This window comes from Rhodnius prolixus, unplaced genomic scaffold (assembly GCF_049639745.1).
Source record: "Rhodnius prolixus isolate KJV_2025 unplaced genomic scaffold, Rpr scaffold_9, whole genome shotgun sequence".
Classification (NCBI taxonomy): Eukaryota; Metazoa; Arthropoda; class Insecta; order Hemiptera; family Reduviidae; genus Rhodnius; species Rhodnius prolixus.
Window position 1 is genome coordinate 1,254,525 of NW_027411604.1, and position 27,312 is coordinate 1,281,836.

The 27,312-nt window shown below is 36.9% G+C and overlaps 1 protein-coding gene across 1 annotated transcript in view; it reads right to left on the bottom strand.

The window, feature by feature from the left end:
- LOC141454740 (LHFPL tetraspan subfamily member 6 protein-like) overlaps window positions 1-27,312 on the bottom strand; it is a 603,704-nt gene that overhangs the window by 291,896 nt on the left and 284,496 nt on the right. Inside the window, exon 3 of the mRNA XM_074129307.1 lies at window positions 10,650-10,765. Coding sequence (XP_073985408.1) covers window positions 10,650-10,765 — 116 coding nt within the window. The remainder of the gene's footprint in view (window positions 1-10,649; window positions 10,766-27,312) is intronic.

Below are 27,312 nucleotides of genomic sequence, written 5' to 3' on the forward strand. Positions count from 1 at the left end.
AATTAGAGGGATACCTCATAACAACGCAGGGATTCCAATGAAGGGCGATGCAACTTTAACTCCTTACAAGTTACAGTATTAGTAAAAAACACCGATTAAGGAAAAAAAATGACTTCTTCTGGGTCAAGTACTTGTTCATCCAAGGCTGAAGAGGAGCGAATCATAGGTGTAGGCGGTTCTAGGTATAGAGGGAAAACTTCCAAACTTAGCGCGGTTACTTTCTTTTACAACTGATAGGATAGTAAAGTAAAGTAAGTAATTGCCTATTTTTTCAGACGGGCTTTACGTCCAACTACCAATTAGGTGACATGGGCGGAGGTGACTAGGAAGCATACTTTACTGCAAAATTTCTCGTATTACCCAATAAAGGTATAGACCGGGGAATATAGCCTAGTACCGCAATACATCTTAGCTTTGCGGGTCTAGCCACTAACCGCTCGGCTACCGTGGCAACTAGCAAACATACTTTACTGCAAATTTCTCTTATTAACCATTAAAGGTATAGACCGGGGAATATAGCCTAGTACCGAAATACATCTTAGCTTTGCGGGTCTAGCCTCTAACCGCTCGGCTATCGTGGCGACTAGCAAACATACTTTACTGCAAATTTCTCTTATTAACCATTAAAGGTATAGACCGGGGAATATAGCCTAGTACCGCAATACATCTTAGCTTTGCGGGTCTAGCCTCTAACCGCTCGGCTATCGTGGCGTCTTCTTACAACTGATAGGAAATGGCATTTCATTCCGATCGATCTAATTTCCTGTTTCGATTTGTCTCCGGAAATGTACCTCTTATAAACGTCCCACCCCTCGAGGGGCTACAAAAAGTGGCTTTAACAAATTAGTCTCCACGTGTATATGAGAGAAATCTACAGTTCAGCTCGACTCTCAAAGTTGATATTTGGATTAGGCATCTATCCCAGCGGTAGGACGCGACAGAATCTGCCCAACCGGTAAAGCTTATTCAACAGGACCGATTTATGTATTGTTTTGAGATTTTCTTTAAACTTGGTAGTGTCATTGGGTGTGTGCGCGCGCGTGCGTTAATCCATTGCTCGATTGAAAGTACTTCCTTTTATAGCAGGAAGAGAGAGACGTTTAAAAAGGCAACTGTTTATAATGTGCTGTGAAGGGAGAATGGAGGTCAGCGAGCAACGAGGGCTAAGGGCACATAACAAGGGATTAGGGATTGTAACAGTGTTCCAGTTGCCGCCAATTTACATCTACGTTATAAATCCATGTAAATGTATGTGTGAAGACAAGCGGGAGCTCAGGTGTGCCAACTTGGCCATTGCTAACTAAATGAAACTGTACTCAAGCTTAAAGTCCAATTAAATTATCGTATTCTAAATACAATATAAATAAACTAACTAACCTATCCTTGATTTTGGCACAACCTGGATGTGCCAATACTTAATGGCCAATGCTGTATATAAACTTAGTAATAGGAAGTATGGACAATCATGACAAATTTCCGACTTTTTTTTAGTTCTTACGTCAGAAACATCCGATTTGAGGTCTTTTAAGTGCGGAAAATTGAGAAAGCTGAAAGTCAATAATGGGTATCTGGAGGAATGCCTAACTAGCCCATTTCCTGGTAGTGCCTTTAATCGAATTTTCCGCGGAAATTTACAAAAGAAAAGGCAAAATGACCGGAAATTTTTTGTGCTTCCTTTGATTTTTTCCTTTTTTTAAGCTCGACTGTTCTCAGAGATAATCTGGAAACCATTTGTTCTTCGGACACAGGATACAGCAGTACGAATATTTCTGGTGTTAACTTAAAGAAAATTTCGACGTGATCGTAAATACTCCCTCTTATCTATAGGACTCTTAAAGAGAAAATAGAAGCAACAATTCTGTTCTGGGATTACAATGAATTTTATAAAGACGTCTTGGAATTACTTGAAGATTAGAGAGTTATAGCCACTTTGGGACTTTGTCTAGACTCTGGGCCAGCGGTCAGATCGGCCCTAGGTGAACTAACGCTAGTTGCCTTGTTGTAAATGATGCCTTATAAGGGCAGCTGCGATAGTGTTAAGAAAACTCTTGGGTCTATTGAATGAAGGCTCCACCAGGTGCCAGTATCATCATAGCGTCATCTCTCTCTTCAGGTGAGAACTAAAGGATTACTGGTTTATAGAACGGTTATGGTCCAGATCTCCAGTTTCCAGGGCAAACTAGTAAAACTTTCACCATATTAGCCTCTCTGTCTCTCTTTCCGGAATCCGAGATAGTTGTACTTACTACAAGTTTGTGCATCGTATCCTGTCTGAACACAAACTACCAAGCTGGTCTCTATCTTTACTGGAGACAATAATAGCAAAGCTTGAAATTAAGTTGGGATACAGTGTAGCCAAGTTGGCTAACAGTTATTGCTAGCCCCACCCATACGAACCCACGTGCAACTACGTAATTCAACTATCAGACACTACGACGGTAACTACGTATGTATCTACACCGGAAAGTGTTCAAAATGTGTGGGGCCTCTCACCCTCTTCAAGTACATAAAGTTTAACCGTTTAACTGACCAATATAATCTTATATTACTCTGAACACACACACCCACAGTTACACAGTGGTGTAGGCGGTGACCAGAGGTTTCACAATATAGGGCAATGGTGCTGCTCTATTATAGGGATTGGTACTGTTAACACATTATGTAAGAGAAATCTCCAAGCATGGTGTACAGAAGTTCTATTAATATCCGCTAGTTGGTATTTAAATACCTGAAGATTAGTCCTTTGTCTGTGAGTTATATCCGGTTTTTTTTTTTGCGTAGTGGCTAGTAGCAGGTCATGGAGAATACAGGAAATTATTTACTAAGAGCTTGGTTACTGACGGAAGTTGTTTCTGTGTACATGAAGACCCAACAGTAGGGGTTCTGAATCTGTTTAGAATTACGACAGAATAAGTTGCAACACATTATTTTACAAGAATCTATTAGTTATTGTAGTAAATAAAAGAAATGCCTATTTTTCAGGCGAGCCTAATGGACGGAGGCGACTAGCAAACATACTTTACTGCAAATTTCTCATATTAACCATTAAAGGTATAGACCGGGGAAAATAGCCTAGTACCGCAATACATCTTAGCTTTGCAGGTCTAGCCTCTAACCGCTCGGCTACCGTGGCGACTAGCAAACATACTTTACTGTAAATTTCTCATATTAACCATTAAAGGTATAGACCGGGGAATATAGCCTAGAGCCGCCATACATCTTAGCTTTGCGGGTCTAGCCTCTAACCGCTCCGGCTATCGTGGCGACTAGCAAACATACTTTACTGCTAATTTCTCATATTAACAATTAAAGGTATAGACCGGGGAATATAGCCTAGTACCGCAATACATCTTAGCTTTACGGGTCTAGCCTCTAACCGCTTGGCTATTGTGACGACTAGCAAACATACTTTACTGCAAATTTCTCATATTAACCATTAAAGGTATAGACCGGGGAATATAGCCTAGTGCCGCAATACATCTTAGCTTTGCGGGTCTAGCCTCTAACCGCTCCGGCTATCGTGGCGACTAGCAAACATACTTTACTGAAAATCTTAAATAATGGCGATCACATAACTTCCACTTTCTAGTTGTAAACAAAAGGGAAACTAGTAACCAGAGAGACAAGAGAAAAAGAAAAGTTCTGGAAAGAGTAAGTTGTAAGAAAAAAAGAAGAAGGAGCCGAGAATGGAGCTGCATTATAGAAGGAACAAGAAGTCTCTCTCTCTCTCTTCAGTGAGTACTTAAAGCTGGAGGCGGTAGGGAAAGCCTTACTAATAGAGAGGCAGACTGCACTGGAGGCGGCAGCACATCCCCAACTGGAGACCCGATAAGCTGTTTCACAGCTGACAAGTGAAAAGCACTTCACCAATCGAATGGAGTTTTCTCGGCCATCCATCCAATCCAGGTCCTATAGACTTCTTTTCTCTCATCTAGGGTATAAAAATTTTCTTTTTTTAACAAAAGGGAAAAAAAGTATTTTCTTTTTCTTTTTTTTTCTAGAAAATATAATGGATGAACACTCTCAGACGAGTTTTCTTTTACTCTCAAAATTTTAACTAATTTTCCTTCAAAACCCAAATATTTTAGTCATATCTAACTCGAAACAACATTACACACAGTTTTTGAAACCGTACATTGCACTGAAACATTATACCTTACAGAAGTGGGGAAGAATTTTCATTAAAAAGTCACGTATTTGTACATATCCTATAGGAAACTCCATTTTGACGTGAATACGTCTTTAAATTTGCTATCATATGGAGGCAATCCAAAAAAACCTAATGATAACAAAATCGAAGGGGTACAGTTTGGCATTATAGTTTCGAATCTATCGTCTACATCCAAAATTAAATTAGACCACACTGGATAGCTAAAGGATCAAAGAATTCATTACGATAAACGAGGACTGTGACGCATCTCGCGCGCGGTGGAGGGGGAAACGCCGCCATTTTGAGATCATTTTGCTGCGTATCGAGATTTTTCAATTAGTATAACTTTTGACTCGGAGAAGCTACGTTGTTCGTTTAAGTTTTAATCGTCAGCTGTCTATCACAATCTATCGATTGTGCATAAAACATTAGTGTAAAATAGTGACAGTGAATATAATAAGGTGTTAGAATTATCAAAAATATATAATGTCGGCCTATACGCGTCGAAAAGCCAAAACCAAATACAGAGATCGGTATACGGTTGGAAAGGGCTTCTCAAGAACAATCGAATGGTAATAATAAAACACCGTATGACCGAGTCAAGCTGTGCCGGGAACGTAAAAGAATGAATGCGGCCGAGCGGATCAACGACGGTGTCCAGTACATCTGCAGCTGCAGGCGGTTGAAATTATGCAAGTGGATGATGAAATCGCTTCTACATCGACAACGGACTGTATAATAGCCATAGATTGTGTTCGATCTTCGATTTGTTTCCTTGATTTCATCCTAAACACATAAATAAAAATATTCTATATAAAAAATATAACCCGTTACGTAAACGTATTCACGGACAACACACGGCCGTGTCCATGACTCAGCCACAGTTTTTTTTTGGAAAAACTGGCAAGATCGATCCACTTCCTGTGTGAGAAATAAACGGAAGTAAAATAACTAAATGTATTTTCTCGTTAAATTATTTCCAAATTGAGTAAAACGTAGAACTGATTTCTTCCTCTTTTTTGGCAGCCAATCATTTTTATTTCCTCCCCTCCACCACACTTCCGGAGTTGATAAAAGTTAAATTGGAAAAGTTTTTTTTTCCAACCTATTTAAATATACATATATACAGTATTGCAGCTCTGTATATAATTCTTGGTATTTGCTTACATTTATATATTATTAAAGCAGCGAATAGGAAATGTGCAATGCTATCGGGTTAAAAGGTCAAAGGGTCATCAGGAAGGGCCGACATAAAATTTAAAAATAAATATTTCTTTATAGAATATTATATAAAAACATTTAAATAATTTTTAAACAAATATTTAAATAAATATTTAAATAAAGGAAAAAAAAATAATTGTTTGGAAAACAAAAAAAATCTCTCGGTGAACATTGAGATGCTGTTTGAAATTACATCTTTCAATTTTTTGCGTATTAATTTTTTAAATTAACTAAATGAAATTTAATCACAAATTATTTTTTGTTGGAACAAACCCCCACAAAGTTTGTGTATTCTTTCAAACGTAACTTTAAACGTAGCCACAAACTAAATATTGCTTGCTCGTAATTTAACAACAACTGCTCAGAATATCGATTAAAAGCATGGTTCTACGTCTTCCGGTGAACAGCTGACAGGATAGCTTGCAACGAGTTTCTATATATCATATATATAGAATTCTAAATATTTATATTCGTAAATAATATATATATTAATATGCATATTATGCATTTATTCGTTTCTATATACAGGGTGAACCAGTAAGTATTGTCCATAGGCCTACTGTGTGTAGTACATCTAAAGTGGAGTTCAATTACGTATTGGCCAACCTCATATTTTCCACTGTTCTTGAGTGACGTCACTTTAAATTTTTTTTTTCTAAAATCATTACTTTTTTGCAATAAAAATGTTATTACTCAGAAAGTTTTGATCCGACTTCGATTCTGATGACACGGTTAGAAAGGCAGATATATTTTCTAAAAATTGACACCATTTCGAAGCATAAGTTATTCTCCAATCAGCCTCAATCTTCCTCCTGGATACTGGAAAAAATAAAAGTAATCGAAACATTTTTGAAGAAAACTCATTAGACCCCTTATGGGGATCATTATCCGACCTAGGTGCTGGCCACTTTTTAGTAAAAGTTTCCTTGTCTAATGGGCTTTCAAACGCGGTGTATCATTTGCCCAGGATTCCTTTTATCTTCGTATGAGAAATTACGTTTGTTTTACAAGAAAATGCGTGTTCACAAGCACTCAACAGTGTTAAGTTTATCTAGTTGTTTAATTCATTGAAAACTCTTTTAGATGGACCAGTAGTCAATTTTAAAGTAGATTAGTCTAAAAAAAGGAAGTCAAAGTTAACAAATTGCACTTTAAACATTTACTTCTGGTCTCTCTGAAAGATTTGAGAAAATGTTAGGAAATATTTTTTTTAGAAAAACAAATTAAAGTGACGTCACTCAAGAACAGTGGAAAATATGAAGTTGTCTAATACGTCATTGAACTCCACTTTAGATGTACTACACACAGTAGGCCTATGGACAATACGTACTGGTTCACCCTGTATACCATATTCGTTTCTATACATATTCTATACAGGGTGTATACGGAGGAGTGGTCGAAACTTCGGGAGGTGATTCTAGACATTATTTGCAACAAAAAATTCCATATAAACTATGGCTCGATTCGGCTCCGTTTTATAGATATTTTTAATTTTATGTATTTTTCAAGGTCTTACTACTTTTTAGCAAACAGTTGCCTATATTTCTTCGAAAGGTGATTGTATGTAGATGTTTTTCATGCGGAGTGTACGTTTTAAATATATATACTTAATATTTTTGAGAAAAATGAAGTCAAAGTTTTTGGAAAAAACTAGAAACTTGCTATTTCTTATGTTTGGGCCACAAAGTAAAATACTTGATATTGTTATTTTGAAATATCAATTAGCTTATTTAAAAGGAAATTTAACCTTCTTTCTAATGAGTTTTCTGAAATCGTTTTAGCTTTAGTAATTTGAGAAATATAGACAACTGTTTGCTAAAAAAAGTAGTGATACCTTGAAAAAACATAAAATTAAAAATATCTATAAAATGGAGCGGAATCGAGCCTATAGTTTATATAGAATTTTTAGTTGCAAATGATGCCTAGTTGCAAATCACCTACCGAAGTTTCGACCACTCCTCCGAATACACCCTGTATATCAGGCATTGTGAAAATGTACAGGCAGATTTTCCAGCCAAGCTGGGCACTAATAAGGAGATATACGAGTATATATTGTGAATATCGATACGGAAGGATCGATAGAAAAGAAATAGGTTAGAGTGTAGCACTAGGTGTATTATGTAAAATACGCATTATACAGTTCTTATTATGTATCTTGTACCAGTTAATAAATACTATATTATAGATTTTTGTGTTCTCTTTCTTTAAATACATAACAAAGGAGAACGAGAAGTTGTAATCACTATTAGATCGTGTAGATCACACACCGGAAATGGTTTCGTTGTTTTCGAGTATGAAAAACTATTTTCCATTTTCATTTATTCGAGAGTTGTGTTTTGTCTTTGTTACTGTGCACATCGTGTGCTGTTTTAGTTGATTTCTAAGTGGTTTCTAGGCTGATTTGATTCACGATTTTTGGCAGACGTATTTATTAAAGGATATTCTGTGCACTTGTGAAATTTAGTGAAATTCTGACGAACAGTTTTTAAGATATTAATTAAAATTAATTTTCATATTAATAAAATTATCAGTGGACTGTAGGAACTTGGTGGTGGGGAGACAGTGGCAGTGTTTATTTGAGAAGAAGTTCTGTTTGTCTGTCTCGCTCTATTCTAAAGTTCAAGTTAGTATCATCTTTTTAGATTTGCAGCCATTTACGCACTGAAGGTATATATATACAGGGTGTCCCAAGCTATATGGATAACGACTTTTTCTCGGAAACTAAGATAGCTAGAAAAAAACTAAAAAATACGTGTTCCCTTAGTTTTTTGTTTAGGAATCCAAATTTAATTTGTAAATTTTTTTCGGTGCTTCCAGAAGCGAGATACAGGCACCAACTTCATTTTTCAAATGGGAAGGTGCGGTTTTTATTTCAGAAATAGATTCCTCTATTTTTTTAAAGAAAAATTTACTCGAACGGTTTTTTTTCTGTGAGCGATATTTTAGAAGTTATGAATGAAAACATGATTCTTATTATAAACGTCAAAATGATAATATTTTAACGGTTTTTTGATTAAATAAGAAGAAAAGTACTATTTTATTATAAATTTTACTCCTCATTAATATTACAGATCATGCTCGAAATGGCGTCCACCATTAGAGGTGCATAGACATACACTTTCCTGCCAATTGCCCCTTACTGCCAAAGAAATAGTTTCGGCTTTAACCGAGTTACAGGTATCTATTATTCTCTGCTTTAGTTCATCTACAGATGCAATTCCGGGTTGATTCTGATGCACCTAGATTTAGAAATGCTTTTCGATAAGCAGAAATAAGGAAAGAAAAACGTTATGAATAATCAACTTGTTTTTCAGGTATCCCCAAAGGAAATAGTCCATAGGTGTCAAATCCGGTGAGAGAGGTGGCCACTGAATCGCCCCCCCGTGTCGATATAACTCGCCCATCAAATTGCCTATCGAGATATCTCTTTACATGCCTGTCTGGTATTAGTGAGGCCACTTTGAAGCGAATATATATTTCTGACGATATAGGTTCAGAAACTTACAGATTATTCAGTAAAGCAAAGGAGCTGCAGAAATCTGGTAAAGTAAAATACTGTTGGTCCAGAAATGGTAAAATATTGATTCGAAAAGAAGAAGGCCTAAAAGTTGTGTTAATCAAGAGCGAAAGTGATCTGATGAAATATTGGGTATGAAGTTCCTTGTTGACTTAGAAGATGGATCTTCCTTAGCAACTGGAGAAGATACAGAAACTGAAGATGTTTTGACTTCTCAAAGGATCGACAGATCAGCCAAAAAAGAGAAAACTTAAGAAATCACAATCTGGTCGAATTTTGGGGTTTCTGAAACCAAAGGTGCCTCCTTTAACGGCTACCAGTTGTGCTCAAGATTTATCTACTCCCCCCTCCAAAAAGTAGACTCTGTTAGTAGAAATTTTGTGTCAAAAATTAATGTATTATTCAGTTACTAAATCATGAAATTATAAATGTAAATGATCTTTATTTTGAAGTTTTTGTATTTTATTCTGTTATAAATTTATGTATGTGTATTTATTTTTATATGGGCGAATTAATTATTATTTTAATGTTTATTATTTTTTCTTTCGTCTTGTTATCTTCTTTATTGAGGGTATTTACTTTATTTATTTATTTATTTTTCCTTATTACTGATTTTAGGCGGAAGCTTTATATTCTTTTAATCATTATAGCTGTTTTCAATTTATTAATTTTCTTCAATACTGTCTATGATTTATTGTTTTTTTTTCAGTTTTGTATGCTTTTTATTTATTTATTTCCTTTTGTGTGAATTTATACACAACTCCATGCTTATTTACTATTGTAATTAAAGCAATAAAAAAATTATATTATTTTCATTTATTCATTTTTTTTTAAAATCCCGATTTTGGATTGGATTAAGTTAGAAGAGGCATTATCACGGATCATTCTATACGAAAACAATTCAGGATGCCTCGAAATTCTATTCTCCAGGAATATTATATCAGATGTTTGAAAATAAATAAAATTAATTAAATAAAGTAGAATAATACACGATCAGATATGGGACACGTGACAGGAAATGAGATTGTCATCTACATAACTGCTGGTATATATATTAAAGGGAAAAACGGATATTAAAAACTTTATTGAAAAGTAACTGAGTGAATGGTGAGGGAGGGAGTAACTGAGGGAAGAAGGAAATTAAGAAAGTGGACGACGAAGAAGGGCAATGGAACGTTAGTGGTGTGGCAGTGAGTAAATAAAAGGGGAACCTGTCACTTTGGTCCTGCACCAGTGCTTCTCTCCAGGAGCTCTTCTCTTATCAGGAGCATATGTTTGCTGAGAGATAGTTCTTTTTTTTTTTTTGTGACGTAACTATACGGCTCTTTGTAACAAAGAAAAAAAAATAAATGAGCTCTTGCTTAAATGAACTAAGTGCAAAAGAAAATAAAGCTGCAGGAAACTTAAATTTGAAGTTTTGTTTACTTTATTTAGGTGCTTCTAGAGTACACGTTAAAATCACCCCACTTTATGCAAGCATCCTAGGGTTAAGTAGCATCACTTCAGGGATCGAATTCTCTTATCCTGATAGAGTCAGGACTGGGCAAAAAAGGTGTAAATACTGTCACGTACTTTCTCTTACAGTAATTTACATGATTACATTTTCTTAAAACCTAAAACATTTACTAAAAAAAGATCTATTCTTCAAAATAATACATTTTAATAAACAAAAAAAAAATACTGTAATAAGTAAAAAAATAACAAGCTCACAAAGAATAAATTATATTAAAATTGCATAAATACAAGATCACCTCTCCTTACCTGGAATATCTAGCGCATTGGTGCACAATCTCCACCGTATTTTGTGGAGTTAATTTTGGGTAATTACATCTTCTAAATGTGCCCAAATATGTGTCCACATCGCCGGGCAGCCTGCCCTGTAATTAATAAACCATCAATTAATAATTATTATACAATTCATTTATCGATTTATCGATGCATTCTAATTTAATTAATAAAACAGCTGATCTAATTAGTGAGCTCAGGAAATCAGGTTCTAAAATCTGATTTATCGCTTTCAGAAAATATCCTAGATTTTTAAGGGTTTTGCCAAAACTATCTCCAAGGGCTATCTACCCTTGGCGCGCTTGTTTAGGTGAACGCAGTGTAAGTGCATTGTGCCCCTATTGTATAGTATATAAGTGCATGGAACCCAAGGGATTACAACACTCTGGAAGCTGCAATGCAACAGCCATCTCTTCTGGACAAAAGCCTTTCGTCTAACAAAATAAAAAAGCTTTTTCATTAAATGAAAGAATCTAACACAGCTTTGTTGATTTCTCCCAGAAGTCTATCCGTTCTTCTATTAATTTATTGAAGTCTTCTTCTGAAGATTGGTTGTTCACAAAGTGTCTGTCTGATTGAATCACTTTTATACTCTCTTCGTAGCCAAGGCTAGTGTTCTTAAAAAAACAAAAAAAAAAAAACAAAGACGATGCTTTATTAGCTCCAAAAATTAAGACGAATTTAAAAAGATTTATTTAAAAAAAAACCACGTTTAACCAATTTAAGGATATAATTTTGTAGATTAGATTAGATTAGACTAGGGCGGCCTCAAGACTTACGCTAGCAAAAAACCGCAATGTTTTAGTGATAATGGATAATGAGATATTGAAGCTTAAAATTTGAAGGTTTTCAAACCTTAATATTTCGTTTCCTACTGATCAGATTTCAATGTAATCTGTACCAAATTATAGGGAAAACTTAGCTCTATAATTGGCCAAAAAACCGCATTGTTTTAGTGATAATGGATAATGAGATATTGAAGCTTAAAATTTGAAGGTTTTCAAACCTTAATATTTCGTTTCCTACTGATCAGATTTCAATGCAATCTGTACCAAATTGTAGGGAAAACTTGGATCTATTTTGGCTCCTTTCGCTCTAAAGCTCGCCCTCCTACAGACCCGTACTTTTTTGATCAGACTCTTAAATTCTGGGAGCGAACTCCCCCGGGTAAAGCTCTTTAGGCCTTGGTTTTTCACTCCCCCAGAGAAGTAACATCCTTAGCCCAGATAAGTCCACTCACACTGACACAACACATGCAGCAGTGCCGTTCCCTCCTCCTCCTCCTGACACAGAACCTACAGAGGCTATCCATCTGTCAGGCGCCTATGCGATGTTTTCTGAGCCTAGAATTTAGCCTGATGCACGGCCTTGATGGATCAATTATGCGGTCAATCATATAATTTTGTAGATCCAAGTTGAATAAATGGAATTAATTATAAGAAAAATAAGAAAAGAAAAGTAATTTCACCTATTTTGACAAACTACTTGCCGAAAATCGAAATCAAAAGTAACAAAATTTCGATAGAAGGAAATCTTTAGGTTTCTAAATTCCACTGCTGAAATCAAAACACCATTAATTAAAATTCTATAATAACGGCGTGTTAGTAGTCTAGTTATTATAAGTTATATTAATATCTTTTATAATTACACAATATTATTATTATACATATATTCAATTGAATGATATATTGATTGATTATAGTTTAATTTTTATTTTATTTATTCAGCAAATTCTATGTATAGATAATGGTGAATGTTTTTCTTGTAAAAATAGCGGACATTTTTGTTTTAAAATCTCTCTCGTATTACTATTTAGTTTAAAATTAATTTTATAAAAATTTTCCCAGCCATTATTTAATAAAAATGTGTATATTGTATTAAAAAAACAAAAAAACAAAAAAAAACTCTGTGTAACTCTAGCATTTAATAATTTTTCTTGCATCAGTGCCTTCTTTTGTGAAAAAAGGAAATTAACAAGTTGGAAAAAAGACTGTGTTCACATATTATGAACCAACCAGCTGCGAAACATTTTCCCTCTTATCTACAATTATTGTTTTTTAACTAATTAAAAGTCATTTTTTTAAAAAAAGAACATAATTAGAAGGATGTACGAGTAATAATTGTGTAGCAGAAGAATAATGGAGCTTCTCCAGGTTCACCAGACTTCCACTTAGTTCTGGAGTGTTGCCCCCTGTTCATACGAGGTCGTGAAAAGCGAATCAAGAAGCCGGCCAGCAATTAGTGAATTTCCAAAAGTTCAATCTACCAAAGCATGGATTTTTTTTTGTACTGACAGAGTACCAGAGGGTTGCATACAGTATTACTTCTGGTGTTATCAGATAGAGAAAGTCTAGAATAGCAATCTTAGTTGATCCAGAGCTTGGCCATGAATCTTAGTGCGTGTAATTTACGTCTTCCACTCTGTGTGCCCGTGCTTTACTTTTATGGAGGAACTGGAGACTCCACGCTTGTTAAGATCATCTATTACAGATAATCAGCTAAGCTGAAGGCCCCCCCCTCTTGTTTCTCCAGCAGAAAGTATTCTTCCTATCAAAAAGGTTGCACTAGTCTAGATGGCGGGTCATTTTGAGGAATTCGGGAGTTTGCTTAGCCCTAAAATCGGTTACAAGAGTTTTGTTTTGGCTACCAAATCTTGTCAAGATATACAAGCTGGGAGAAACACTACTTCAAGATGTTTTGGAATTAATGGAAATCCCAAGATCCATTAGAGAACGCTTAGCTGCAAAAGGAAGTCCTCTGAAAAAAGAATAAGAAGATTTCAGTCAAAAGGAACTCTGTTCTCTGTACTACATCAAGAAGTAAGAGGCGTCGATTAGCCCCCCCCCCCCCAACAAATGCATCTTCCACCCTGACACCATCACCCGTAGGATGAACGTAAAGTGAGCAAGACAAGAGTAGGTACACAGTTAGTCCTTAAAAGTATAGAAATTTCCTTTAATTTCTACAGGATTCCTTCAAAAAAGGCTGCACTAATTGTTGTAATTATTGTACTACCGACGCCTATTTGGAGCCTTCAAGCTACCTTTAGATGACGCCACCTTTAAATGACGCCACCTTTAGATGACGCCACCTTTAAATGACGTCACCTTTAGATGACGCCACCTTTAGATGACGCCACCTTTAGATGACGCCATCACCTTTAGATGACGCCATCATCTTTAGATGACGCCATCACCTTTAGATGACGCTATCACCTTTAGATGACGCCATCACCTTTAGATGACGCCATCATCTTTAGATGACGCCATCACCTTTAGATGATGCCACCTTTAGATGATGCCTCCTTTAGATGACGCCACCTTTAGATGAAGCCACCTTTAGATGTCGCCACCTTTAGATACTCCTCCTTTAGATACGCCACCTTTAGATACTCTTCCTTTAGATGACGCCACCTTTAGACGACGCCTCCTATAGATGACGCCATCTTTAGATGAAGTCTAAAACGATTGAACCACCACCATTGTTGGTATCGATGTACAATTACAGGAACCAAGTGTATATTCCCAAATATTGTCCCAATGACATTAATAATATTCTCTATTTTCCTCAGCCAGTCACCAATTACAAAATTTTTAAAGTAAATAGAATAATTGTAATAAATTAGATGTTTATATTCAGATGTGGGTAAGGAGTAGGTTCAAACCTAACTCAACTCGGTTAATATCACTACAAGCTCAGGAGCGCAATCGTACTACCGGTATAATATCAAGACCTATAGAAAATTTGAGATTGGTAACACTGTCTCTTGGGGTTAATATAAAAGCAGTAATATATTAAAGGCCATGAAGGAGATACTTGAGAAATATTTAGCGAGTGAGTCCAAGAAAATGAGTTAGTTTTCTGGATACCAGGACTCCTAGAATAGGAATTTGAAGGACCCGGCCAAGTACTCGTTTATCATTCGCCATCCTTCCGGCAAGTGTTTAGAACGAAGAGGACAATGGGGCTAAAATAGTAAGAGGAGGACGATATTTCCCACAGCCTCCTATATTTCCTTCATATTTTATTAACCTCTACGACAATACCCCCCGGCCCCCCTAACACCACAGCATCAGTAGAATGGTGATGACTGACCCTTTTCTTCCCCCCGTACCCCAACATTATCTCCCTAAATCAACACATAAAGACCATTCTCTCCCTCTCTCTCTATCTGCCCCAGCCCCTCCACAGAGCAAGAACTCCGGAGTTGACCTCAATTCTTATATCTTCCTCTTCTGACTGGGTATATGCGTAGCACTCTGCAGGGTGAGGAGGGAGGACATCACCACCATTTGAACTCAGATCTGGGTATATTCACACTCACAAGCCAGTAGAGTTTTGGCTCTGGTCCAGATAAAGGAATAAACCTTTCTCTCTCTCCACACCGATTTCCAGTCATAGTATACCTTTCCAGTGGCTGTAGACTTTGTAGGAGTTCCTAGGTATCCAATCTGAAAAAAAAACCAGTCAGAAAGACAAAGAGATGGGATAGAGATTATAAGAGAGGCAGATGTCATCACCTTATTGGTGGCGACTTTCCCTAACCCAGAGGGAAGTATACCTTTAGCCGTGAATGTAAGAGAGGCGTCCTAGACTGTCCTATAAAGTATACATGGTATAAATTTCTTTAACCCAAACTCCCTCTATGGCAGCACTTCTAAAGAAAAGATTTACTGCTCTGCGCACACCCTATAGTAACTGGACAACATATCACCAAGAAGAAAGGAACTAACACAGCTTTACTGACCCATCTAGAGGAACCAGCAGCTCATGGCTTTGGCAACCAAAGTGAGAATATTATTGAAAAGCGTTCCAAAGAAAATATCCTATTATTGCAGGATGTCACTGGAAAAAATTATTTCCCGATAAAAAGAAAAGGAAAACCTGCCTTAAGTTTCGAGGCAATAACTTAAAAGTTTTTATTAAATAATAGGGCGATTCTTCTTCGATTAGATTCGATACTAACCAAACGATTTCCCAAATTTTAGGTTATGAATTTCCGTGTAAATGTCAAAAAAAAAATTGAAGAACCCTCCAGGATATTGGCACTTTCATTTCCATTATTTTCAACATTTGTACAAACAGAATGCTAATCTATATGCAAACCTTTGGAAGACATTAGAAACCTGAAACATATTCAGTAAAAGGGCTATTTGCAATAAAAGTGTTTTGATGAATAAGTTATCATCAGTAGATCTGGTCCATGATAACCGAGCGGTTAGAGGCCAGACCCGCAAAGCTAAGATGTATTGCGGTACTAGGCTATATTCCCCGGTCTATACCTTTAATGGTTAATATGAGGAATTTACAGTAAAGTATGTTTGGTAGCCGCCACGATAGCCGGAGCGGTTAGAGGCCAGACCCACAAAGCTAAGATGTATTACGGTACTAGGCTATATTCCCCGGTCTATACCTTTAATGGTTAATATGAGGAATTTGCAGTAAAGTATGTTTGCTAGTCGCCTGCGTCCACGACACCTAATTGGTAGTTGGACGTTAAGCCCCGCCTGAAAAAATAGGCATTTCTTTACTTTTTTTTTTTCTCTAGATCTGGTAGCGCATATTTTCTAAAAAAAAAACAATTCTTACAAATTCAGAGAACTTATTACAGGGTATTACTGGTAAGAACACCAATTCGGAAATTAAAACAGTTCCCAACTTTTCCCCTCTTTACTAATAATAGAAACCTAAACAAAAATTTATTAAGCACAAACAATAATAATAACAATAATGCAAGAAGTGTTTTCTATTATTGTTAAAACAATATCAAAATAGTTTGCACCAAAAACCATTCGTCTAAATTAGCAACATCACTCAGAGAGTAAATAATTGTCTCGAGGCCTATCTATCTTCTAGTTATAACAGTCATCTCTAAGTCATCCATCTTTTGAGACCATTAAAGAGGAAAATGAAATCGAGATGAAGTACAGCATCCTGGACAAGACCCCCGCTCACTGTACGGCCTCTGTAATGTACTTGATTAATAAGCAGCACTTAATTTGAGACTTGATGTTTTTACTTTAAATCGCCATTTTTATTTAATGAAAATACCAACGGGTTAATGAAAAGCTTCCCAGCTTAGCTTTTTCTTTAAATTATTTATTAATGAGAAAAACATTTTTATTTCCTTCTACATCTTCGTGAGATTTCTTTTAAAAACTAATTTTAGACAGAACCAACACTTCGTTCATTTTACGCATTTTGAGTGATAAAAAAAAAGTTAAGTAAAGTAATCGTCTATTTTTTATTTTTTCAGGCAGGACTTAACTTTTAAGTAGATAAGATTGTATTTATTGTTATAAGAATACATCTGTTAGCATGGAGTTGGCATTCTCAGTCTTAACTTCTAAGTACCTAGCCGCCACGATAGCTGAGCGGTTAGAGGCTAGACCCGCAAAGTTAAGATGTATTGTGGTACTAGACTATATTCCCCGGTCAATACCTTTAATGGTTAATATGAGAAATTTACAGTAAAGTATGTTTGCTAGTCGCCACGATAGCCGAGCGGTTAGAGGCTAGACCCGCAAAGTTAAGATGTATTGTGGTACTAGACTATATTCCCCGGTCAATACCTTTAATGGTTAATATGAGAAATTTACAGTAAAGTATGTTTGCTAGTCGCCACGATAGCCGAGCGGTTAGAGGCTAGACCCGCAAAGCTAAGATGTATTGCGGTACCAGGCTATATTCCCCGGTCTATACCTTTAATGGTTAATACAAGAAATTTACAGTAAAATATGTTTGCTAGTCGCCTCTGTCCACGACACCTAATTGGTAAATTTTTCTTTTCTCAATGCATGCTCACTTTAAAGGTTCTATTTAAAATTTTGGTTACAAATTTAATGGGAATTAATCCCTAAATTACATTTTTAAAGGAACTTAAAAATGAATGAAGCCTTATAAAGCATCAGGCCGAGAAGTTACTGTATTTACTAACTAGAAAAATTATGTAATGAGTTATTTGAATGAAGAACAGACAAGGGTTGGTCGGAAGTTTCGGCATTTTGTTGATCGAATTCTTAATGTCCTAAAGTAGAAAAATCCAAGTACATCCAGCTTTGATCTTTCAAACGGAAGGAAGAAGCTTGTAAATCGATATCTTTATCTATCCGAGTGCACATAAATAAAAATTGTAACCAATTATCATAATGAATTCGTGGTGGTACTCAAGAAAATGGACCAAAGAGGGTAGCAAAAAAGAGAGGAGAGGAGAGACCGTGGAGTCACAACTTTTCTCTGAACGGGTGGAAGTTCCCTACTACGCTTAAACTACACAAATGCATTAGCCAAAGCAGTCTTTGAGAAATAGCCACTGCCTACTGGAGGAATCGAACAGCTATCTCATCCTAACTTTCTACGGTTAGGGTACACCCGGTGAGACTATTTCTAGTAAAAGTGGAAGGGCTCTAAGTTGGAAGTTTTAGTTGAACTATATATATTTACGGAAAACTCCATGCTGTTTAAGATATCCCTAGTTGTAAATCGTTCATGCTCCATCTTAATTCAGCCTTTATCCCATATTTATCAAGGACTACCTACATAGCTAAAAGCCCAAAGTTTTACTAGCACTCTCTTTCACCTCCCAGCTAGTTTGTGAACGTGGGAAATGTTGGAAGAAGGAGTTATTGAAGTTTTGAGCTCATCTAAATACTGAGAATGATGTACAGTGAACAGTTAAGCACATGATTTACGCTTCTCTTACAATGCTCTTCCAATTCTGAACATTTAAGTCATATTTAATATAACATATTGTAACGAAGTTGACCTGGGCAGAGAAGAAAGGCCTAGATTGTTCTAGGGGTTGAGCGACCAAAGTCGGTAACAGGCCATTACTGTGTGAACAAAAGGGCGGTATCTACTTGTGGCAGAAAAGAAAGGCCTAGATTGTTCTAGGGGTTAAGCGACTAAAGCCGGTAACAGGCCACCACTGTGTAGACAAAAGGGGCGGTATCTACTTGTGGCAGAAAAGAAAGGCCTAGATTGTACAAGGAGTTAGTGACCTGTGTAAAAGCCAGCTAAGAGAAAGGCCTCAGTTGGGGTGGTGGCATATGTGTTTCCCAGCCAGTGATTGACAGGTGAGAGTGAGACAGACGGAGTTGGAGAGAGACAGAGAATGGGAGGAGGCGGCTCACAGCTGAGGTGGTGGCAGTATGTTTTCTCCAGCCAATGAACGTCAAGAGGGCGTGGAAACTTAGGCTCAGAGAGTTGGAGGAGGGCAGTCCCAGTTGGAGGGAGACACGCAGTTAAAAGGAGGCAGACACCGCTGGAGAAGTGAGTTTTCAATCTAGTTTTCAAGTCAGTGTTAATCGAGTTTCAATCAAGTTTTAGAGAGTTTTAGTCAAGTTCGGAGTTCGTGTTGAGAGAGTCAGTGTTGCGGAGTGCTTCAGTGGTAGCTAGTTGGGCAATTAGTCAGTTGATGAGTAGAGCTGTGTCAGTGCAGCTGAGACTAGTGCAATTCGGTGCAGTGCGGACCAGTGGTCAGTCGGGGAACAGTTTTGTGGCGTTACGAAGTGAGTAAGTAACAGTAAACTGTTGTGACTGTTGTAAATGGTGACTGTAATGAATAGCGTTAGTTGCTTGTAAATGTTAATGTTAGTTAAAGTTAATGTGTGAATAAATCAGGTTATTACTTACAAACTTTAGCGAGTTTTATTATTTAATCAAACCCACATATTATTAAAATAACTAGTGGCAGGCACTAGTTGTGTAAGTAAAGTTTTTTTTTGGGGGGAAAAACTTTACATTGGTGTCAGAAGTGGGATATAGTAAAACCGCTAGACGAGTAAGTGCTGATTTTATTAGTTCGGGTGAATTGCCGGAAAGTTGTAGAGAACTGACGAGTATTATATGCCCGTGAGTACTAAGATGCCCAGCATGGAGGAGTTAATAGCACTGATGAAGGAGATGAATGAAAACCTGAAGCAGGGCCAGTTAGAGATGATAGAAAAAGTGAAAAACATTAGAAAAGGCCAAATTGAGATGAAAGAAGAAATAATAAGGAAAATAAAAAGGGAAGTAAACGAGATGCCAGAAGAAATTGAGGGCGTAACAGAAACAAACAACATCCAAGAAGAAGACGAAGGCAGCCAGGATGATACAGACAGCAGGTCAGACTTAAAAGGTGACCAGGATAAAGGGAGACGTAGCTGTGTAGAAGTTCAGGAAGCTGCAAGGGAAGAAGAAAGCATAGAAAACTGCAGCGGACAGGAAGAGAAAGAGCAAGGTAAGGGAACTTTTGTTATACCAGTTGTGGAAGAGAGCCTTGAAGCGAGGACAGCGAGGAAAGAAGAGGGAGATAAAGTACTCCTGCCAGGATCGAAAAGGGAAGAAGGGCTATCGGACATCCACAGAGGTAACACCGGGATCCAGTTTGCAGTGAAGAGGGCAAGGGCCAAGCAGAGGCGGCGGTTCTCTTTGGTAGGCTACCACGAGAACGGTGTAGACTGGGCTAGTCGGTGCACCGAGTGGGTAGCGAGAAAGGGAACCAGCCGAGAAACCAATGGCGCCCTGAGGCAGGACAAGATTGGGTTACCGCTCAAAAGGATAGCCAGCGATATGGCAGGACCTTCTCCTGATTACAGAAGAAGAATGCGCTGCAATCTGGTTGCGATGGACCACGTCAGTAAGTGGGCAGAGGCACACGTCTTGGCAGATCAGGACGCGTCAACGGCAGCTGCAGCAACGAAGGTCTACAAGATCCTCGGCGTCAGGAGGACAAGGTCGACGCCGCTATACCCTCACTCTGACGGCATGGGGGAGCGAAGCTACAGGACCCTAGGAGGCCATCAGAGGACTTTGAAGAAAGATCATCAGGAGATTTGGGATAAACATACACCTCCCATAATGATGGTGTACCAATCGGCAGCTCAAGAGACCACAAAGCGAATGCTTGCTAGCGTTGTGCTTGGCAGAGAGCGTCGACTAACCGGTGACCTTGCATTTGGCAGCCTGGAAGCTGAAGAGACGGACGTGGATAGCTGTGCTGCGAAACTTCGCCGTAAGTTGAGAGCTGTACGTGGAGGGGTGCGCGGCAGGAGGAGACTGGACAGCGACCGGACGAGGACATCGTGTGACAGGCGGGTCATTGGAAGAACTTTCCAGAGAGGTGAGAAAGTGTGGTCGTACAAGCGTGTCCGCAAAAAGGGAAAACCTCCTAAGTTGCTGGGTAGGATCTTACACCACTGTCTCACTGCTCAACGACCTGGTGTTCGAGATCCAACCTACGCCCAGATCCAAGATGAAGGTGGTGCACTTGGACCAATTGCTGCCGCACGTCACGAAGGAGACTTCTGTTCGGGACGAACAGTTCTAAGAGGGGGGCAGTGTAACGAAGTTGACCTGGGCAGAGAAGAAAGGCCTAGATTGTTCTAGGGGTTGAGCGACCAAAGTCGGTAACAGGCCATTACTGTGTGAACAAAAGGGCGGTATCTACTTGTGGCAGAAAAGAAAGGCCTAGATTGTTCTAGGGGTTAAGCGACTAAAGCCGGTAACAGGCCACCACTGTGTAGACAAAAGGGGCGGTATCTACTTGTGGCAGAAAAGAAAGGCCTAGATTGTACAAGGAGTTAGTGACCTGTGTAAAAGCCAGCTAAGAGAAAGGCCTCAGTTGGGGTGGTGGCATATGTGTTTCCCAGCCAGTGATTGACAGGTGAGAGTGAGACAGACGGAGTTGGAGAGAGACAGAGAATGGGAGGAGGCGGCTCACAGCTGAGGTGGTGGCAGTATGTTTTCTCCAGCCAATGAACGTCAAGAGTGCGTGGAAACTTAGGCTCAGAGAGTTGGAGGAGGGCAGTCCCAGTTGGAGGGAGGCACGCAGTTAAAAGGAGGCAGACACCGCTGGAGAAGTGAGTTTTCAATCTAGTTTTCAAGTCAGTGTTAATCGAGTTTCAATCAAGTTTTAGAGAGTTTTAGTCAAGTTCGGAGTTAGTGTTGAGAGAGTCAGTGTTGCGGAGTGCTTCAGTGGTAGCTAGTTGGGCAATTAGTCAGTTGATGAGTAGAGCTGTGTCAGTGCAGCTGAGACTAGTGCAATTCGGTGCAGTGCGGACCAGTGGTCAGTCGGGGAACAGTTTTGTGGCGTTACGAAGTGAGTAAGTAACAGTAAACTGTTGTGACTGTTGTAAATGGTGACTGTAATGAATAGCGTTAGTTGCTTGTAAATGTTAATGTTAGTTAAAGTTAATGTGTGAATAAATCAGGTTATTACTTACAAACTTTAGCGAGTTTTATTATTTAATCAAACCCACATATTATTAAAATAACTAGTGGCAGGCACTAGTTGTGTAAGTAAAGTTTTTTTTTTTTGGGAAAAACTTTACAATATTTTAGTATCAACATACTATACGTATACTGGCTGAGGAAAATAGAGAATATTAATATCATTGAAACAATATTTGAGAACATACACTAAGTTTCTGTAATTGTACATCATTACCATCAATGGTGGTGATTTAATCGTTTTAGACTTCATCCAAAGGTGGCGTCATCTAAAGGTGGCGTCATCTAAAGGTGGCGTCATCTAAAGATAAATAATTTTAACCGTCCATTCCGAATTTTTTCAGATAATCCTGAAAACCATTTTCGGGAACGTTAAAAGAAGATCCCAGAATCGAATCCAGATGGTTGTGGCCTCCTTACTAAGAGCTTCTTTACAGTTTACTTGAAACTGAAGATCAATCCTAATACAACTCTCCTACTGCTACGCAAAAAAGGAAGCCCCTCCTTTGGTCAATTCATTTAGCCGCACAGCCAGTTTAGGTTTAAGTTAAGTTAGGTTTAGGTTTAAGTTAAGTTAGGTTTAGGTTTAAGTTAAGTTAGGTTAAGGTTTAAGTTAAGTTAGGTTTAGGTTTAAGTTAAGTTAGGTTTAGGTTTAAGTTAAGTTAGGTTTAGGTTTAAGTTAAGCTAGGTTTAGGTTTAAGTTAAGTTAGGTTTAGGTTTAAGTTAAGTTAGGTTTAAGTTAAGTTAGATTTATGTTTAAGTTAAGTTAGATTTAGGTTTAACTTAATTTAGGTTTAGGTTTAAGTTAAGTTAGGTTTAGGTTTAAGTTACATAAGTTAGAATTAGATATTAAAGTTAGGTTCTAGGTAGACTTAAGTTTCGTTAAGAATTAGGTAGCGAAGGCACGTTAGGGTTAGGATATTAGGATAACATGAATTGGGCGGAGAAATGGAGAAGACTATGGCTGGAGAAGTAGAGGCTGTGTGAAGGAGAATGTAGAGGATGAGTGGAAAGGAGTCGATGGTGGAAGGGAGAGCGATGACGCGCTGTGGTTCGTGTAGAGTCAGTGTGGATTGGCCAACTATCACGTGTATATGGTTTTTATCATTTGTAGTACAAATAAGAAATTTAATATAGATAAACTCATTATTAATGTTCGTCTTTTAGGTAAAGAAATTTTACAGCATAATTCGATAATCCATGAAAATACCTATGAGAGAAAAATTAGTTGAAAAAAATTTAAATAGTATTTTTCCTTGAAATTATTATCAACCATAAAGATTTAGACAATCACAGTGCAGTATTAGTTGCATGTAGTGTAGGCGGGGCGCTTAGTGCCAGCCTCATGCTAAATAAGCCACGCCCCTACCAATGCAAACAGAGCTAGCTTGCAGACAAAAACAAGATGGTAGTTTTTACACGACCATTTTTCTTTTAGAATTTAACTTTTTTATTATTACTGTAAATGAAATATATTATCAAATTTTTTTTTTAAATATTTAGTGGGAAATAATTTTCTTTTATAATTATATTTGAGAAATTTTCAAGAAAAACTTATGTGATGAATTACGAGTATGTGAATATGGCTAAGATTTGTGAATTGTAGTTGTTTAGCAGGACCCTTTTTTTTTTTTTATCCTCACTTAATGAAACTGGGAATCAGCAAATTCAAGAGAGATTTATCTCAGACAGCCTCCCGAAATTCTATTAACACTAATTAATAACTATCCATAAATGATAAGAGCTATGATGACAATAAGGCTGGAACCATAGTGGAGCGGCGAGCAAAGCGGCGATGATAGCGAAGAGCAAAGCGGCGAAATCAAACACAAGTAAACATATGGGACCGCGCATAGTGGCGAGCAAAGCGAAGATAGAGCAACGCTATCTATAGAGAGTGGAGCAAAGCGTTATGACATGTTTGATTTCTTCGCTCTCATCGCGCTCAATTTGTAAAGGTTATTGCTCATAGGTTATGGATATTGATACATTTATTGGTTTAGTTTGTTTAAAGAAACCTCTGTGGGACCGTAATATTTGTGAAGCTACAATAGTTTTTAACAATTAATAATTAATAGTTTAAATTAATTAACAATTAGTAGTTAATGGAGAATTCAGGTAATTTTTGCTACATTTAATTTGGTTCTCAATCCCTTAATGCTAACTTTCATCTAAATAATAGGCAAAATTAAATTACATTTTCACGTCCTACTACTTCTGATCAGAACGAATTCTCCAATCCTTCTTCTGTAGCGTCGTACTACTCCAGTTTTTCAGATAACAACATTAATTTACGACAAATCATGGAGTAGTGATTTAATAAAATTATTGTGTTTTTTTAATTGACTAATTTCTTTTTATCTGCATATATTTCTATTTTGTTTTTATTTATTTATTCTTTTCTAACCTTAAAGTAACTGCTAGGATTAATGGGGTTACACACATTTGTATTTAGTTAATAGTGTGCCTAACTCTTGTTATGAGCTGTATTACTCAAAAACAATAAAATTTGATTTTGTTTAATGGGGTTACATTGGGCTAGTATGTAATCAAATGTTGATATAGACATTCGAAAATACGCATGAAACTTGCCAGGATGCTCCCGAAGTTGTTGGTACAAGTGATGAAATTCACCAAGTTCATTTCTAAACTTATTTATGTCATGTACACTGCAGCTCCTACTACTAAGCTGCTGCAAATACCAAAGTTTCAACGAAGAATTTTCATATAAAAATATTTCCTCCATCTTGTTTTGTCAAAAGGAGAACGCGACTAAGCTCGTCACTATGTGCATGCGAATCTTTGCTCGCTGCTCGTCGCTCTCTTTGATCTGAAGCAGCTATCATCGCCGCTTTGCTCGCCGCTCCGCTGTTTCCAGCCTAAGATGCCATCATGACCTTCGTTGCTAAGACCAGCCCAATCATGAATTTTCAAAGGGATAATTAAGGACTAAACTAGGAAACGAATTGAAAAGCTTCCTTTTTTTTCCTGTCTGTACATGTCTACTCAGTAAGACTTTACCGTTAAAAACTGTGGAACATTTTAAAGAAAACAGAAATAATTTTCTATTTTATTTTTTGTTTTCAATTATTTATTACGGGTCAATAACAAAGCATCTTTTCATCCATGAAAAGAGTAACGCAACTGGAAATAAAACAATAAGTACAGACATACAAAGTTCAACATTTCCATTTGGTCAAAAAAGAGAGAGAAAAGTTATCAACAAAAGTTTTCCATTTTCACTTTAAATAAGGACGATATTATTGTTTACAAACCTCTTTTATCATTGTTTAAAAAATACTGTACTGTTGTTTAAAATTTTGGTAGCCACATTCATATTATTTTATTTATTTTTTTACAACCAACATTGTTTAATTTCCATACAGATTAGGAAAAACAATTTAGAAATATTTTCCGTTTGTTTTATATATTTATTCTTTTTTGGCCACGCTTGGATTTTCTCAGCGTGTGGAAGAACTAAAGTAAATACTCATTTGTCTTTCACTTTATCGTAACTTACGCAACAATATTTTCTTGAAAATTAAAAAAAAAAGACTGGAAACTTTAATTCAGTGAAGTGCCACTTCCGCTCTATTGATTTTCTTTAAATTAGGAATTTCACTTATATTGGGAAGCGCAATTCTACTTCTCCTCCCCAACCTAGAAACATATTTTCCTCGGAAAATTGTTAAATTATGTGAGCACAATGAGCGTACGTCCTCGGCGGAAATCCCTCTAAAAGGAAAAACTAAAAATCTTACTCAGTAACGTGGCACTTCCGGTTTTGGCCAAAAACTAAACTACGTATTTAATTTGAGTATTAATTTCAAATTTTACAAAAATTTTTACATCGTTAAAAACTAGCGGAGACTCAGAACGTATATTTCTGATGACAACTCAATATGAAAATGATTGCATAATTTCTCGTACATTTAGTAAAGTATGTGTATCAGCTATTGCTTGATTTTGAAGTTAAGATTTACTAATTTATTTTGAAAAAATTATTTGTTATTGTTGAATGACTGTTATAAACTAAACTATTCAGACGCCACGAAAGCCGAGCGGTTAGATGCTAGACCCGCAAAGCTAAGATGTATTGCGGTACTAGGCTATATTCCCCTGTCTATACCTTTAATGGTTAATATGAGAAATTTGCAGTAAAGTATGTTTGCTAGTCGCCACGATAGCCGAGCGGTATGAGGCTAGACCCGCAAAGCTAAGATGTATTGAGGTACTAGGCTATATTCCCCTGTCTATACCTTTAATGGTTAATATGAGCAATTTGCAGTAAAGTATGTTTGCTAGTCGCCACGGTAGCCGAGCGGTTAGAGCAGTGATTCTTAACCGGTGTTCCGCAGAACACTGGTGTTTCGCGAATATGGTCCAAATGTTCCGCGAAATTTCAATTTTAAGTGTATTGAAATTTAGAAACTTAGGAAAGATACGAAAACAAAAAATTGGTCCATTTTTTTTTAATTTTAAGTTCTTGCTAAATACCGAATTTCAAATTATTTAATGTTAGTGTTCCGCGAGAAAAAAATATACATATAATTGTGTACCGCGTCTTTGAAAAGGTTAAGAACCACTGATATAAAGGGTTGAAAATTTTTTGGGACATGAAATTCTGTAAAATTATGGCTGTTCTATATCTCCCACTGTGAACCACGTATTGGTATGGAATTTTGTTTTCTAATAAACTTTGTTTTTCTCAATTATAAACTATAGCTATTTTGTGCACAGACCTAAAAAGGTAGAAGATATAAAGGGTTGAAAATTTTTTGGGTCATGAAATTCTGTAAATTTATGGCCGTTCTATATCTCCCACTGTGAACCACGTATACGTATGAAATTTTGTTCTCTTATACACTTTGTTTTTCTCAATTATAAACTATAGTTATTTTGTGCACACATCTATAAATGTAGAAGATATAAAGGGTTGAAAATTTTTTGGGTCATGTAATTCTGTAAAATTATGGCCGTTCTATATCTCCCACTGCGAACCACGTATTGGTATGGTATTTTGTTCTCTTATACACTTTGTTTTTCTCAACTATAAACTATAGTTCTTTTGTGCACAGACATAAAAAGATAGAAGATATAAAGGGTTGAAAATTTTTTGGGTCATGAAATTCTGTAAAATTATGGCCGTTCGATATCTCCCACTGTGAACCACGTATTGGTATGGAATTTTGTTCTCTTATACACATTGTTTTTCTCAATTATAAACTATAGTTATTTTGTGCACATATCTATAAATGTAAAAGATATAAAGGGTAGAAAATTTTTTGGGTCATGAAATTCTGTAAAATTATGGCCGTTCTATATCTCCCACTGTGAACCACGTATTAGTATGGAATTTTGTTCTCTTATTCACTTTATTTTTCTCAATTAAAAACTATAGTTATTTTGTGCACAGACCTAAAAA